Genomic DNA, 16,555 nt, shown 5'->3' with positions numbered 1-16,555 from the left:
CAACACCCCTTTGCATCATGATTTGGTCGGATTGTTCAAAATGAACCTGAAACACAGCAAACATTAGACAAAAATGTAACTGTCATTATTCAGAGGATGTTTTCAGTTATCTTTCTGGGGCTGAATGTTGGGTTTAACCCATGTCTTGGTTTTGGGTGGGAGCCAAAAACAGTAAATGTGATTTACTGAATGTCTGCAACTGGTTTCATATTTAGTTGACTAGGGCGGGTGCGGCAGGGAGTTTCCCTCATATGAATATGTCTGCTGAATATAATGATTTTATCCTCAGTACTGGGATGTACTTGTTGTAATTGTTTTATACATAAAAAACAGTGGAATTTATTTTGCTGTATGAATTAGTGTAAAATTGGAGTTTTGAAATAATAGCAAATATGTTTTCATCATTTTTCTGATCATATCATCATGTTTTAATGATTTCTACCAGTTTTCTTTCCATTAGAGACCATTCTTTGTACCAACACAGTCTCACTGCAGTTTGTGAAATTGCTACTAAGACAAGTGAAGGGCTCTTATTTTGAAAGAATTATTAAGTCTACTGTGGGAAGTTGGAAAGTTGGCATAACTCATGGAACTTTAACCCAGGACACTGGGGTTCAAATAGCTTATGATACCATTGTTTTTAGACTTCCTCTGTTATTTTGCCTTCACACCAACAGCCATTATCTTCGTCTCGTTCTTGGGAGCGTGATATCTCTTCTGTCTCTTGAAAGAATTTTTTCAACTTTTGGAACAAATGTTCCCTTTGACTCAAAGAGGAGCAAGTCACACGACACTGTGACCTCAGAAACATATTTTTGGTCATAGTTCAAGAATAATAATGACATAATTTCACACCAGTGAAAACTCAAATTGCAGTATGTGAAACTGTCCTGAAAGAAAAAAGAATCTGGCCATTATCCAACATCATAGCTTATGAGCAGAAGGCTCACTATGGTATGACCATAGTTCACGTTTAAATACCGAATTGAAGACACTGATCTGTGGTGTCCTCCAAAGTCCACACTTTAAAATATTTCAGTACACCTGGCTGATAGAAACATACAAGCTACTTGGTTGAGTTTATCATTGTTTGAGTTAAAAGTATTAGAAAAACCTGTTTGGCAGAAAGCCTTGAAGACAAACTTGTTCCATGTGTCTGTAGGCCTCTGCTGCTGGGAGACCTCCCTGATGCACTGATCACTGCTTCTCTCTTGCACTCTTAGTGCACTTGTATGCTCCTTTGGGGCTATATATAAATATATATTTATTTATTCTTTATTCATTGGACAGTGGGGATATTACATATTCATAAACTTACCGTATTACCAGTACCAGTACTACAAAGTATTTTTTCTAATGGTTTCTTTAAAAATAACATCCTTTGGGTATTATTTAACAGGAACAAAGGATGCTGAAGTAACAGTCAGGACTATAGCAGTATTTGCCAAAATTTCAAATAGTTACAATAACAATATACATACATCTCTGTATTACAAAGTGGAAGAGTTACTGTGACTGCCCTGCCAGTGTCTGTGTCTGTTGTGTCTCGAGACACATTCAGTTCATAGTTTGACAAATGTTTCCATCTGCAATCAGTGCCTGTGATCTTTTTCATAGATGTATAAGATCAACAACTGCTATCTATTCTTCTTTTGGGTGTGTGTGTGTGTGTGTGTGCGTGCGCAAGGGTGGGGGGGGGGCCTGGGGGGGGGAGTAGGGTGTGTGTGTGTGCGCGCGCAAGGGGGGGGAGTAGGGTGTGTGTGTGTGTGTGTGCGCGCAAGGGGGGGGGGGAGTAGGGTGTGTGTGTGTGTGTGCGCGCGCAAGGGGGGGGGGAGTAGGGTGTGTGTGTGTGTGTGTGTGTGTGTGTGCGCGCGCAAGGGCGGGGGGGGGGGGGGGGGGGAGTAGGGTGTGTGTGTGTAACCAAATAGTAACCACTTAGTTATTTTTTAAAGTATCCATATCTGTTCAAATGAAAATCAGTGTTTCCCAACACAAAGGCACTAAGCTGTTAGGGTATGTTAACATTTAGAACCTTTTCCATTCCAGAGCTGTGTAACTGCTTGACCTCCTTTGGATATTATTAACTTAATATCTTCTCTCTCACAGAGTTGTACTGTTGCATTTCTCTCCCTTTCTCTTTCTGCGAGTTCTAGAGCTGGATGTTCCTGATCTACGCTTGGCAGTTTGGTGGGGCCCACCAAACTGCCAAGTATTTTTTGTTATCTGTGTTTATCTATTGTTTCTCCGCTCTACTCTCAACCTAACCGGTCGAGGCAGATGGTCTCCTTACCTGAGTCGGGTTCACTTGTAGGCTTCTTCCTGTTTTAAAAAGATTTTTTTTACTCCTCCTGCAGATTACAGATTATTTCTGTTGTGACTTCCTTAAATATAAATAGAGCTCCAGTGAATTGAAGGAAAATAGTGAAGATAAGCCCATAAGCAAAAAAACAAAACAAAAAAACCCCAACAACAACCAAAAATAAAACAACAACAACAACACTTTGACCATCTGCCAATAATGTTGACTCCTATGAGTTCTGTGTGAACCATCTGAACAGGTTGTGTTTATATATCTTAACAGATTTTTCATATATGCCAACTGCTTTCCAAAAATGCCAATCATGGCAAAATATAATGCAGATGCAATACTACAGCTACAGCTAATATACTATGCACAATTACTTAGAAAAACAATGCACATGCAGCACAAAGTTAAGGTAGATGTTGCATGAAGATTTTTAGGACGTTTAATCTAAAATGTAAAAATGATTGTCGTGGTCTACATAAAATAATAATAATACGGTAATATTATTATACATCATATGTTTTGTATTGGCTATGTGATAACGGAATAATTATATTACAGTGCATTGTTACAGTGAAGACGTACAAAAACCTGCATGTCATTTGAAACTTGCAACTGAAATAAAATTTGCCAGTTTTACATATTCTTTTTTAACCGTTTAGCTGAATTAAGGGAACAACAGTGAGGCTAAACCGAAACTCGCTGGGCAGCTGACTGTTGATTGAACGCTTGGCGATGCCATGTCAATACGCATATCTGTTTAGGACCAGCCTTAAAGGCGTAGCTCTTAGGAGTATCAGCAAGTGCAGAACAGGAGGCTCGCATTCATTTGAGGAGGCGGAGGGCAGCGCACGCAAGTTTCCTGCGGTGGATCTGAAGTTATCCTTTTAACATCAGGGGTTATCGCAAATAAACCTGCTCTTCGAGAGAGCTGAAAAGGAAAAGAAAGACAGGTACGGTGCTTAATAAGCAGCTGTGTGGCAGGAAAAGTGTTCTTTTTTTTCAACTTGTAATACCTCTTAAAAAATTCTTCTGAAATGCGCGACGTAATTTTGACCGCTTACTTCTTATACCAGCAGCTGTTTCTGTTCTATTTCTTACATTTTGACACTTTTATCGACTCTTTATCGTTATAACAAATGCCAGACGAGGGGAAAGTATTGCTTAATTGTTCGTGAAACATAAACAATTTATAATAATAGCCATTTTATTGCTCTCAATCCTTCCAGCCTATCTGTAATCTGTTTGTTTGCTCCCCTATTCAAATCTGGAGTCGGGCTTCTGTATACCAAGCTCAAATCTGATAACAGACGTTTGTTTCTCGTCTGATATAAATCAACAATGACAACAATGACATTGCATGTCTGTCGTCGGAAGCAACTTGGATTTAGTGCTTGTGCGTAATGACGCACAAAATAGCACTTTTACTGTTCATCTACGCGGAATCCTCATGTCCTGTCCTAAACAGCGAATATCTGATTACAGATTGTGAACTGTAAATCGAGCCTGACAGGAGAAACTTGTGACAAACATGCTGCACCTGCACGATCCGTGTGGGCAGCATTTGCACATGAAAATCGTCCTCCCTGTCTTTTATTTTCTGTGTATTGAGATACAAAAGACTTTGAACCTAATTTGTAAGTGGATAGTGGCGAGCTAAATAAAAGAAGAAAAGCTGGAGAAGAAAAGCTGGGGGAGAAGAGGTACGCTGAGCGATACAGCGAGTAAGACAGAGACGGAGAGATAGAGAGGGGTTTCATGCGCTGTCTGCGTTATCTAACGGTGTGGGTGTTGAAAGGTTAATTAGCTTGAAGCCCGCGGAGCTACCTGGCACCTGCAGGTATTTTCCATACAATATAAGGGAATTAGAAACAATTGAGGGGGATTACACTTTGGAAATCCCTCCAGGATGAATGGGTCTCCATGCCATCCCAAACAATTGAAAGTAAAAGTAAATGTGTGATACGTGACATCTTTTTAAACTGTTTTATCCCAGGCCATGTTACAGGTAGTACTTCAATTTATTATAATGTAAAAGCAATAATAGGAATGGATGCTGGAAGTAATGCTGGATCAACCGTCTGCATTCAGTATTACCACAGAACCTTTTATCTGATGTTGATATTAAAACCAAAAATTCTCTACTAGCCCTTTCTGTTACATTTAATTTAACACTACATATAAATTATTATTATTATTATTATTATTTTGATTGGAATTTCCTTTTTAACTCATTCTAATGTATGGTATTGCTTAAAAAATGTATCATGTCATCATACTGATGCAAAATCTTTAAAAAATCAAATATTTTCACAAAGTTTTGCAAAAACGTTGTCACCAGTCCTGCAGCTTAAAAGCAAAATGGTGCAAAGTAAACTGGACTGACCAATATTACCCAAAATTTGTCACAGCAGAGGTGTAAAGTGACATAAAATGAAAATAAATAATCAAACTGACTGCAGGCTTCGAGAGCAGACATAACCTTCCCTAGACAGCTGCACATCTTAATATGTTCCAGCTGTCCTTGTTTAGACTAAAATTCAACTTGTCTTTTTGTTCATCATCGTTTTTGAACTGGTGCCAATTATTATATGTACAGCACCGTTTTCTTACACAGACAGATGTCTGATATGGTCACATTTCACAGCTCTGTGGCGTGCTGTGTCACGCAGTGGTTGGTGACCTCCATGTTTACTGTGGTCGGACCATTCTGAAGGCGTCAAGCCTTCCCGCTGGTCTCCGCACACAATTCACTCTGTGGGCGTACAAGTCAGTCGGGGGCGACGGCGGGGTTAAGCCTCTTGTGTTCTGGTTTTGATGTATCCCCTTTCACCTCTGATCTTTCACACTGTGTCAAGCTGACAGTTAGCTGAGAGAGACATCACAGCAGAATACTGTGAATGAAGACCATGTAAGGGCGAATATTTTGGTGGTCCGCCAGGGTGAACAAAATCACACCGGGTTTTAGACTTGCCAAGGTGATCCAGACTGATACTTCTTTAATCTTACATACTGTTTCAGTCACCTTATTTGCTGCATGTATGAAGCCTCTTTTTTTTTCTTTTTTAAAAAAAAAATGTGTGTGTGGTGTGCCATGTGCTGCTGCATTATAAGATTCAGATGTTGCAGAATGACGTATTCAAAGTTACGAGCTGCCTTTTCTTTGATCATCTGGGGAGTGACAGCTGATCTTTGCCTGCTTTATGAGCAGAAAACAAACAAGACTCTGGCGTCAGGTTTCCCACCCTGACCACTGCTTTATCTTGGAATGCCCGGAACGTCCAGGAAATACACCCTGTTTGGACTTCTCGATCCCACTTCCTTGTGTCTAATCTGCACTCTGAGCCAGTGGAGCTAATGTAAACATTTATTGTGCTGCCCCCTGACTGCACATCAATCATAGTAAATCCCACTGTTTGTGACACGGTAACAGAGAACCTCTATTAAGTCATGAAAGCAGTGTTTTAACAAGTTAACCGCATTAAGATTCTTTGGGATCTGGTGGCATACCACAAGTGGGTTTATGTTTTATTAGTTCATTCAGTGCACATGAGTAAAATAAGCCAGGCTTTATGCAGCAGAACCTCAGATCTTAAATATAATACCCGAAGGTTTGTTGAAAAACCTCTCACATTTGGCAGCTGTGTCATTATCAAAATAAATATATGTTACAAGAAATTATAATTTACTGTCATGTTTTTCAGACTCTGTCCCAATCAGAGGCGGTGTGTGTTACCTCCCAGCGGTCTGTTGTCCTCTCCGAGTGCTGAAAAATGAGTCTAAGCAGCAGTGATATGGAGGTCCTGTGGGACTCTTTGGATGAGCTCAACTTCTCTGACCCATTCAGCAACATAACAAGTGTGGAATCAATGGTGTGTGCAACGGCATTCAACCGTACGGCTCTGCTGAATTCCTTGTGCGTCCTCTACACTTTCATCTTCATCGTCGGCCTGGCCGCCAACGCCCTGGTCCTCTGGGTCAACATCCGCGCACAAAGAGACTCCAGCCCTCGCCACGAGACACACATGTACATCACACACCTGGCAGTTGCGGACCTCTGCGTGTGCGCTACTTTGCCTATATGGGTGAGCTCACTGGCCCAGCATGGCCACTGGCCCTTTGGTGAAGTGGCATGCAAACTCACGCACCTGCTCTACTTCGTCAACCTTTTCGGGAGCATCTTCTTCCTGGCCTGCATGAGTGTGGATCGCTACCTGAGTGTGACGCGGCATGCAGATGAGGGAGGTGCACGCAGGAAGTTGATCCGCCGTGGTGCGTGTGTAGGGGTGTGGCTGCTGGCTCTGATGGCCTCCGTGCCAGACACCTACTTTTTGCATACTGTGAAGTCAGCACACGGGGACATCATGCTGTGCAGGCCTGAGTACCCAGAGGAGAACCCCAAGGAATGGATGGTGGGGGTGCAGCTGAGCTTCATCCTGCTTGGCTTTGTTCTCCCCTTCCCCATCATTGCTGTGTTTTACATCCTGCTGGCCAGAGCTTTTGCTCACTCCTCTTCCTCTTCTTCTACTTCATCGTCTTCCCCAGTGGAGCAGGAGCGCCACGTGAGCCGCAGGGTGATCCTAGCTTACATTGTGGTTTTTCTGGCCTGCTGGGGGCCCTACCACGGTGTCCTTCTGGCTGACGCTCTGTCACAGCTGGGCATAGTGCCGCTGACCTGTGGCCTGGAGAATGTGATCTACGTGGCCTTACATCTCACCCAGTGCCTGTCCTTGCTTCACTGCTGTTTCAACCCCATCCTCTACAACTTCATCAACAGAAACTATCGCTATGACCTCATGAAGGCTTTCATTTTCAAATACTCGACGAGGACGGGTCTGGCACGTCTCATCGAGGCTCCGAACGTGTCTGAGGCCGAGTACTCTGCTGTAGCCGTAGAAAACCCACCACAGATTTAAAAGTTACAAATCTCTGCAAAGCATTTAATGAAGCTTTAATTCAGTGTAAACTTATTTTACAGCTGATTTGTTTCGTCTATTATCAGCATTATGTTTGATATTAGAAGAGGAAATGCTAGAGTCACAGAAAAGCTTGAAGATCGTGACACTTCATCTCTGGTGGACTGATTGAAAAGCACTTAGAAAGCAATGTTATTATAAAATCTGTTACAGAAATCATGGAGCTAGTATCATTGCAAAGCCAAACCAGTGATTGTAAATGTGTTAAATTTTTGCTGTCTATGTAGAATTATATTTGTTGTAAGTTTGTATGTGTATTCAATGTATATATATCTTTGTTTATAGTTGTATTTATATGAGTTTAAATGTGATTTCCTCTTAAATGTCTTCACACACTGATTTCTGCTCAGAGCTCCACGTCATACAGTGCTGCCTCAGTATTTAAGTCCTGCTGTGTTATTGACCACAACCTCTTCTCACATCAGCAAAAAAAGCCTACTAATAAGACAAAAGACTTTTTTTTAGGTTTCTACCTATTAAAGGAACACTTCAACTCTTTTGAAAGACAGACTTTTCACTCTGACTGAATTTATGATATTAATGCTATTCTCATATTTCTAAACTAAACATAAAGACAGCAAGTTGCTGATTAGCTCAGCTCAACTTAACCTACCCTCCTACTTTAACCTTACGGCTCAGTTTTATTTTGGTCGTAAATCTTTCCAGACCATCAGTCTGGAACCATCAGCTGTGACTACTGAGCTCAAAGAGTAGATGCATGTCGCTTCTGACTGTTCTGGAAGGCATTATACAGTATCCATTGCTGTCACTCTTATCTTGTATCTGTGCTAGTGAGATACACATGTCCATGTGGTATTGATCCTGCTGGGTTATCACGCAGGCCGCAGACAGCGCAAACCTTATGACCAAAATAAATGAAAAGCTTTGTTCCTCTCATACAGGCAACACCCAAGTGTTTATTGGCAACCAAATAACAAAAACATCATCATGTTTGCATGTGTGTGTGTATGTGTGTGTGGAGGTGTCTGGGTATTACAGATGCCCTGTGTCTGTGTATGAAAGAGCATGACAGCAAAAGAGGACTTTTACATGTTATAAAATGTAAATAATAACTTTTTCTTTTTTTTATATGCTGACACAGGCACATCTTCTCATGTGATTGGTTACATATGTAAGCTGTTACACCGAAATGTTTTTTTCATGTTGCAATTCGAACGAAGTTGAGAAGCAAACATGTGTCTACAAGAACAGAGGCATTCCTTTGACACGGTAATGTGTAACACGTGTATTATTCTATATTAAATGCAGACAAAATATTTTGCTTCAATGATTTCTTCTTCACCCCAAATGATTGTTTATTTTTCTTAAACTTTTTAAAAAAAAAATGGAATGTGGTTCAGAAAAAGCTTTTGCTACACTGTTTGAATAAATCCATCCAAAGAATCATCAAACTTCAGCTAAAAAGACAAGTCAGTATCACTTTTCATTGTTAATCCCAGCTGCCACCTCTAATATACGCTAAACTCTAGGATAGGAGTGGTTCAGCTATAGTTCATGAGATATGGTTTAGTATAAAAAGGAAAACACATTTTCCAGTTATTGACATACTGAAAAACTAAAGGAAAAGGAAACAGACTTTATTTTCAGGGTCAGATGAAAAGCCTTGATTAGTTCACATCTTGCCACCAGATTAATATACAAATGTGGGTTTAATATCTTTTTAGCAGCCGTGCTGCCACCAAATTGCAAAACTGTTCCAAGAAGATACAAACTAAGCACTTTTTTGGATTTTCATGCCCAGTGCTTGACCTGCAAACTTCCATGTGCATGCAATAAATTCTTTAGCCAGTGCACACCCCTCTAATGGGATGACGAGCTCATTAAGGAATATCATCTTGATGGCCAAGAGGGAGGTATCTTGGCCAAAGTCAATGCTCATGTTTGCCTGAGGGCAGAAGTGTTGATGCAGTTCCTTCCAGTGTTCCCTCCTATCCTGAGGAAATGGATAATATTTTTTTTTCTCAGGAGTCACTGATAATGTTATCCTCATAATTTAAAGTACCAAAACTCTATTATTTTATCTATAACAATAACTCTGTGTTGCCTTTGTTTCTGAGTATGTGCCTGCTCTTTCTAACGTTTTAAAACAACACATTTTAAAACAGCTCATCAACCCTTGTCTACATATTTTCAGTGTCTTGACCTCCTTTTATAGCGTTAAGTCACACCACCAGCTGTAGTAACCTTGGGACAGTATAGTCTTGCTGACACACTGTGTTGCTGTGTTATATTGGGAGCTGAAGAGCAGATCAGCAGTCTTCGTTGTTGAACCAGGAGTGCATTTATGTCATGACTGCGATAAGAAAGCTGTGCAGGGATATCCAAAGGTCAACCTAGTCAGTGCTCTGCTAATGATACTCTCCCGGCCTCCTTCTTGTCTGAGAGTCTGCCGTGATCTTTCAGCACTCAGCGTGTGGTAGTCGCCTCACCAGAGCTATGGCCTCTCTATCTGTTCTTGTGTGAAGGATTTTCCACACACAAGCCCAAGCTATCTGCCCTGAACTTTGTCAATACATTCCTGATGTTAAAGCCTAGTTACGGCTCATTTCACCCCTGCTAACTTGCTCATCTGCAGTAAAAGAATGAGACAGCTTCTGACTAACTGAGAAATGGATACTTTTGCTCTTGATCCTCCTGCATGCAGGTCCCGATCAAGCATTTATGAGCATGTGTGCTCCCAAATTTCAATGTGTTGTGAGATGATTTAATTGAAAGGTATTCAGAAACATAAGAAACTTAGATGTTAAAGTAGAGCAGCGACTGCATCATTCCATGTTTGGCACTGATCACCACCTGCACTCATGTATATATCTATCTACTTAGCACTTTTAATTCTTATTCTTTTTTTTATTTTCATGTCTATTTTAGCGTAATTTATGACAGTATGTTTGCACTGAAGCACCGCAGCAATTTCCTTATGTTGTAAACCTGCTCAACATTTGGAAATAAAACCCTTTCTGATTCTGATTCTGACTCAAAATAAAAGAGCAGTTGCCTTAAGAAGGAACTGATTTGGCCTCGCAGTCCTGTAACACTGTCAGACTCAGGATCAAGTACTAGATATCTTATCATTTTTTTCTGTTGAGTACTAATAGATTTAGATTAGGAAAATAATTTATGTTGGTAAGGATTGTGCAGTTGCTTGACGGGTTTTACAGGTTTTAAACTGTTGGTGCTTGACAGTTGAGGCCTTTTTGTGTGGTGTTTACATATTCTACCTGCACTTATGTAAGCCTTCTAAGGGTCCTTTAGTTTCCTCACAGTACAAAAACCTGCTTTTTTAAAAAAAATATTAGGTTACATGTTGATTCTGAGTTGGCTGTAGCTGTGGACATGAGCATGAAAGGCTACCTGTTCCTCTGCAACGAGCTCAGGGTGCAGCCGGCCTTTCACATAGAGTTACACACTGCTATTTGCCCGAGCACCGCCTGCAACCTTAGTTGGATACATGTTTAAAAAACTAAGTGCAAATAAATCAAAATTTTTTAGCTGTTCCACTTTAAAACCCATGCCATTTCCAGATCACCATAAAAGTAACTGCTACACAGTGAGTCTGGGGTCCCTGCAGTTGTGTGCCTTCAGGTCCAGCTCAGGCTATAAACATCCCATGCGCTGCTTACTTGCATGACGGTAAGCAATCATATTGCTTCGATACTACAATTACACATGGAAGATGGATGTTTGCATAGTTAAGTGCAGTATGTCATTGGACATCCTCTTCCCTCCCTGAAGGACCTGTACAGCACTCGCTGTCTCAAGAGGGCACGCAGCATCCTACGGGACTGCACACACCCAGGACACCGGGTGTTTAAGCTGCTGCCGTCTGGCAGGAGGTTCAGGCTGCTGAGGTCCCGAACAAATAGACTCAAGGACAGCTTTTACAACAGGGCAATAGCCCTGATCAATGTAAATAGCTGACCTGACTGGATACCTCCCTGGACTTTTTAGGGGGAGGTAACAATGTTTAAAACGATAACAATAATATTTATATTTATAACAAGGTGCAATAATAATTAATGTGCAATAATAACAGTGTGCAATACACATACACTTATTCTTCTTTTTTATACTAAGTTAATATACTGTGTTGTGTTGTTTGTTACGTTGTGATGTGTCATATCGTGTCGTGTTGTGTTATATGTAGTGCCGACGTGACAGTTTTTCCAATTTCATTGTACTACTGTACTATGTATGACTGTGCAATGACAATAAAGAGTTATCTTATCTTATCTTATCTTATGTGCAATTCCAGATGAGGCACTAAAATGTACTCTATATATTTCAGTCCAGTTCCTCAAGCCACCCCAGTGAGCAACACAATTGCTGTCTGGTGTTTGTTATAAGAATCTTTTTTTTTTTTTTTTATTTACGGGGTTGCCACATTTATGCACTGTATTGATGCAGAAGAGGTTTTATGGAAGGATACCCACACGTCTGTGGTTAGCTTTTAAGCAACAAAAAGCAGGACGTTCAAGGTTGGAGAAACATTGCGGTTTTGGTTCAATATAGTTGAACATGTTGTCCCAATCAGCCCAAGACTTTTCCATATAAAACTGCACCATAATCATTCTTAAAGAGTGCTGTAACTGTAACCACAAGAAAGTTTAGATTACTTTAAACTGGATATTTAGTGGGGGTGAGCAAAGTGCCTGACGTCTTTTGACATCGTACTGATGTATTCTCATCTAATTAGAGGCAAATACTTAAGCTCAACTTTTCCTCATTATATTGATAGTAACATGCAATCCATCCGAATTACATTTACTTCGTGATTTCTGGCAGTTGGGGCTCCCTTAGAGTCAGAAAAGTAATAATATATATGTAAATTTCCCTTCTAGCACTCTGCAGTAGAGTGTCCTATAATTTACTTGAACTGCACTTATGCTGTGATCTGATGTGCTTCTTCTACTTCTATTAGATGCTGCTTACACAGGATCCGTCAAACATACTGAAACAGTGCTCTATGCAAAGCCAAGCACTGAAAAATGTTAAGAGATTCCCCTCTTAATGCTTCTTTCACAAGATAGAGTGTTTGCAATTTATTGTTATCACCAAAGCACTTAGGGTACCTCAGATTTGTGCAATTCTCACCACCAAACGGAAAGAGTTACAACAAAATTTATGAGCTACAGAAAGCCAATATCCTGTTCAGCCTTTGCTTCTCTTACAGCAGGGTCATATATGAGTTACGGTACTACAGTACAGTGTTAATGGGGGTTATCTGTTTTAGTTTGATTTAATAAAACAGGTAATGGGCCAGAAATGAACACCATTAAGGGAGTGTTTTTCCTATAGCACGATTGTCTCCATCTGATGCTGGAAAGAGATAACATTAATGAATTATGAAACGGCGGGAAGGTGTAGAGGTAGGGAGAAATTTAGAGCATTTAGACATCTTTTTAAAATGCTTTCTATGGGAAACACTTTACAAATATTCATATTTTGTACATATTATTCACACAAACACAAAAAGCTTGTGCCGTCACTGCAACTGTCACATCATTCCTGGATTTCCAGGTATTTAAAGTGGTTTCATATCTTAGTCAAGCCCGAGCTTGTTCCATTCACTCTGGAAGGAATTTTGCATGAGGAGTAAACAACGAGAAGGGGTTTTGAATTATTAATGAAGCAGAATGGGTAAAAAGCAGCTGCTTTTGCTCAGAGGGACTTTTTAGTGCAAACAGAAAGAAAATTAGAAGACCAGGGTCAGTTTAGCACATCATGACTTCACTACTGTCAGGAGAGGGCAAGTGCTGTGCCCAGATGTTGGACAGATGGTAAGTGAAACGACCACTGAATGCGATTTTGGTTCAAGCACCACATTTACAAACTCACAGCTTATATAACCTTTTGTGACAGCAAAAAATTTAAGGCCATATTTTTGTGTGGGCTGGAGTACATCAAAAGAAACTGAAAGATAACAAAAGCTGAAGTTTATGTTGCTTAGATCAGCTGGTCGGTGCACCAGATCATTTTCTGCTTCAGAGCAGAAGAAAATAAATAAAAGTCTGGTAGCATTTCATAGTGTTTACAAAATGTCACTTAATGTTATTAGTATCTGCCCATGAATTGTTTGCTTGTTGCTCTTTTAATCTATGCAGAAATTTCTGACTCAGCCAAATAAATACAATAAATAAAATAAATAAATATATAAATACAAATAATGCAAATGAATCAGCACTTTCAGTGCTGATGCACTGGGCTATAAAAGAGTTTATCCAGAGTTAACTGGGACTTATAAAAGAAATACTGATGATCTGCATGCTTGATTTGGCAAAGATTTTACAACAGATGCCCTTCTGTACACAGGCCTCCACTTTATCCAGGTGCACAGGCTTGTGGCCCTCCCACCATCTATACCAATATATGTATTGGTGCAATACATTAGCACCATGAGAGTGGAGACCTTTTAGACACTAATTAAAGTTTTAAGAGAGCAATCGTTAGCATTTATGCAAAGATGATAGAAAAAAATGTTTTGGGTCCTACAACCCTTGAGGTAAATACCCTGCTTCTCCACTACATCCGAATAGTTGCTTGACTGTCTACAGCTGGATTTTAGAAAGTTTCTTGTTGAAAAAGCTGCATTTGATATTTATACCTCTAAAGTTTATGAAGTTAAACAAAAAAAAAAAGAGCTGAAAGGCGCTTAAAAGTTCTCCTGAAGAGTATGCTGTCCTTGGTTTCCTTTTAGTCACAGAAAAACTGATTGATTTCCTTTAAAATGTAAAAAATATGGAGGACTCAGAGTGCCATACGGCTTGGCTGCAACTTGAATTTATGGAGCAAACACAGATTAGACACAGATTAGAGTGCTCCAAAATAAGCCTCACATGAACCTTGAATAATGGGATGTGATGTTCTCTCCTGTTACCTACCACTCCAACCCCTCATAAACTATCCTGTGGCTTATTGTTAGTGTGAAAGCTCTAATCTTTTCCAGATTCTCAAATGTAATTGTATAGGCAGAGCACACATGGCTGTGAAGGCTTGATCTTTTGGGGGGCTGATTTATACCACCCTTCGTGCCCGAGCTACGGATCCGGTGTTTAGACATCACCTAATTCATTCATCCTCCTGTCGACTTTATGCGCTCAGCCTGATGTGCAGCTTTAGGTTCATCCTCCACTCGATCTTCTCAGCAGCACGCTCGTGTCAGAGCCGATAATAAAACTTCTGAGACGTGCCAGAGAACTGAAGGCAGCTGCTTTTTGGCTTATGGAGGCACACACATCGATACAAAGCACTTTGCTGTCATATATCTTAAGAGCACCCAGTAATATGTTTGGAGAGAAGGGTGATTATAGCGTCTTCTGAAAGTATGTTACTGAAATGTTTATTTAAATCACCTGCCTTCTTATCATATCATATTAAATGTTTTCTGTCTCAGCTGTGCTGATAATATGCACAGAATAAAAGGCAGAACACAAAGAATTCAGGCTAACACCCGACACTCACAGATCTTGCTTTAGAAGACAGTTTCCATGTTTATTATAGTGTTTCACGCTGTCTAATCACCCCGTCTTTCCTGAATGGATAATGAATGACTTACCAGCAACACTTTGAGACTGACTACAGATAATGAAAGCTTATTTTTGGTCCCAGAGAGGGAGCCGAGATGACATACCTTTACCTCAACTGACAGGGTGTGTTAACAGAGGTGGCGAGAATCTAAAGCAGGATTTGTGTGCCCCTCTGAAGTGACAAAAACACACACATGGCAAACTTTTGGCTGCGTGTGATGTTTTGTCTGTGATGATGTTTGAGCAGGCAAACGTCCTCCTTTGGTTCCTGTCTGGGGTCAGACTCTGGCATGCCACTGAATAAACACGCCTGTTATTTTTTCAGACAAAAGCAGGGCGTCCCAGTCGAGCCCACATAACATCACTGCACTACAACTCAGTTTAATAAGCTTCATAAACTCGCTGCTGCCTCCTCTTTCTGCCTTTGTTTCTTTGTGAGGCACGCCACATCCATCGGAATAATAGCTTATTTTGGCTTTGCAAAGTATATAAAACCGAGGTCTACGTAAGGTCTTCCTTACAAAATTGGAGCTTGGTGAAAATCTGGAAATCCCCCAAACTATAGCTGCCAGTCACACATTAATTCAGCACACAATAGCATTTCAGTACGCCTGCATTCTGATATTCTCATTACCGCATTCTAACCCAAGGTGAAATGTATTATTTGAACAACCCCCGCCCCACCTCGGTTCACCACAGACTACAAAACTACACAGCGTGCACCGTGCAACAGCGTGCGCGTTACCAAACATGTTATTCAGCTTATCCCAGTTTTCTCTGGGAATTATTAAATGTCATTAGAACACCTGAATTCTTATAGGAAGTGCATGTAAAGCAATATTCCCAAGTGGCTCATCTTCTAAAAAATCACAAGGGGCGGGATGAAGATGATTGCATGAATTAATAACTGCATGTGTTCATTCCCTGTACCTGTTATACTGTATATAGTATTGTTTTAGCAGAAAAAAAGCTTTGTATTTGTAAAAGGTGTTGACAGTTTCAGTTAACACAACAAGAACAAAGACTTGAAACGAAAGGTCCTGCCAGCAGTCTACAAGGAATTATGGTCTATGTGCTTTATCGAAGTTTTGCCGGGATTATGTTCCCTGGAAATGTTATTTCTCAGTCTTTACCCATTAACTATCTAACATGTCATTTTACATCGCATGTTAGTTCAGTGCGTCCTGTCACTGATGATGTGTTTATGCCTGTCTGTCACTGAAAAAGAAAGAAAAACATCTCCATCTCCTTCCCTATCTGCTCCCTTTTTCTTCTTGTCTGGATAGCAAGACAGATCGACTCTGCATGGTATCAGTTTTCAGGGAGTTTCTCAAACCATCACTGACACACACACACATGCACAAAATTTACACCCTGAGGTGAATACGAATGTCTGCGTGTCACTCAACAGCCACCTTGGAGCGTCTTGGCTGAAATGAGAGGTACTCGTCATCCTCCATAACACCCCACTTACTGCCCCCGCAGGAGTGAAACCTCCACTGCCTCCCTGGAACTCACTCAACTCTTTCTCCATTATGTTGTTTTGCTTGTAAGTTCCCTCTAGCTCGAGCAACCTGTGATTTATGTCGTGTACCCTGCCGCGAAAAGAAGGAATTCATAATGAGTAGTCAACCACAAAAAACACAGTCAGCTACCTTTGGCTGTTTCCATGCAGGTTCCAGCCCAGGTTCTGACTGTGAAACGTCTGCGTCTCATTGTGGTAGAGGGTT

The 16,555-nt window shown here is 40.6% G+C and overlaps 1 protein-coding gene across 1 annotated transcript; it reads left to right on the top strand.

Moving 5' to 3' along the window:
* The first annotated feature begins 3,100 nt into the window (after nt 1-3,100).
* ackr3a (atypical chemokine receptor 3a) lies at nt 3,101-8,558 on the top strand. Its single transcript, XM_082507577.1, has 2 exons — nt 3,101-3,258; nt 6,010-8,558. The coding sequence occupies exon 2, from the start codon at nt 6,079-6,081 to the stop codon at nt 7,219-7,221; it is 1,143 nt and encodes a 380-aa protein (XP_082363703.1). The 5' UTR covers nt 3,101-3,258; nt 6,010-6,078; the 3' UTR covers nt 7,222-8,558.
* The last annotated feature ends 7,997 nt before the right edge of the window (nt 8,559-16,555 follow it).

This window comes from Aulonocara stuartgranti (assembly GCF_965226115.1).
Source record: "Aulonocara stuartgranti genome assembly, chromosome: 16".
NCBI lineage: Eukaryota > Metazoa > Chordata > Actinopteri > Cichliformes > Cichlidae > Aulonocara > Aulonocara stuartgranti.
The sequence above is the reverse complement of the archived record's forward strand: the minus strand, read 5'-3'. Positions and strand labels throughout refer to the sequence as shown.

What these genes read in the sequence shown, in the direction of transcription:
- ackr3a (XM_082507577.1), top strand. Translation starts at nt 6,079, where the DNA reads ATGAGTCTAAGCAGCAGTGATATGGAGGTCCTGTGGGACTCTTTGGAT.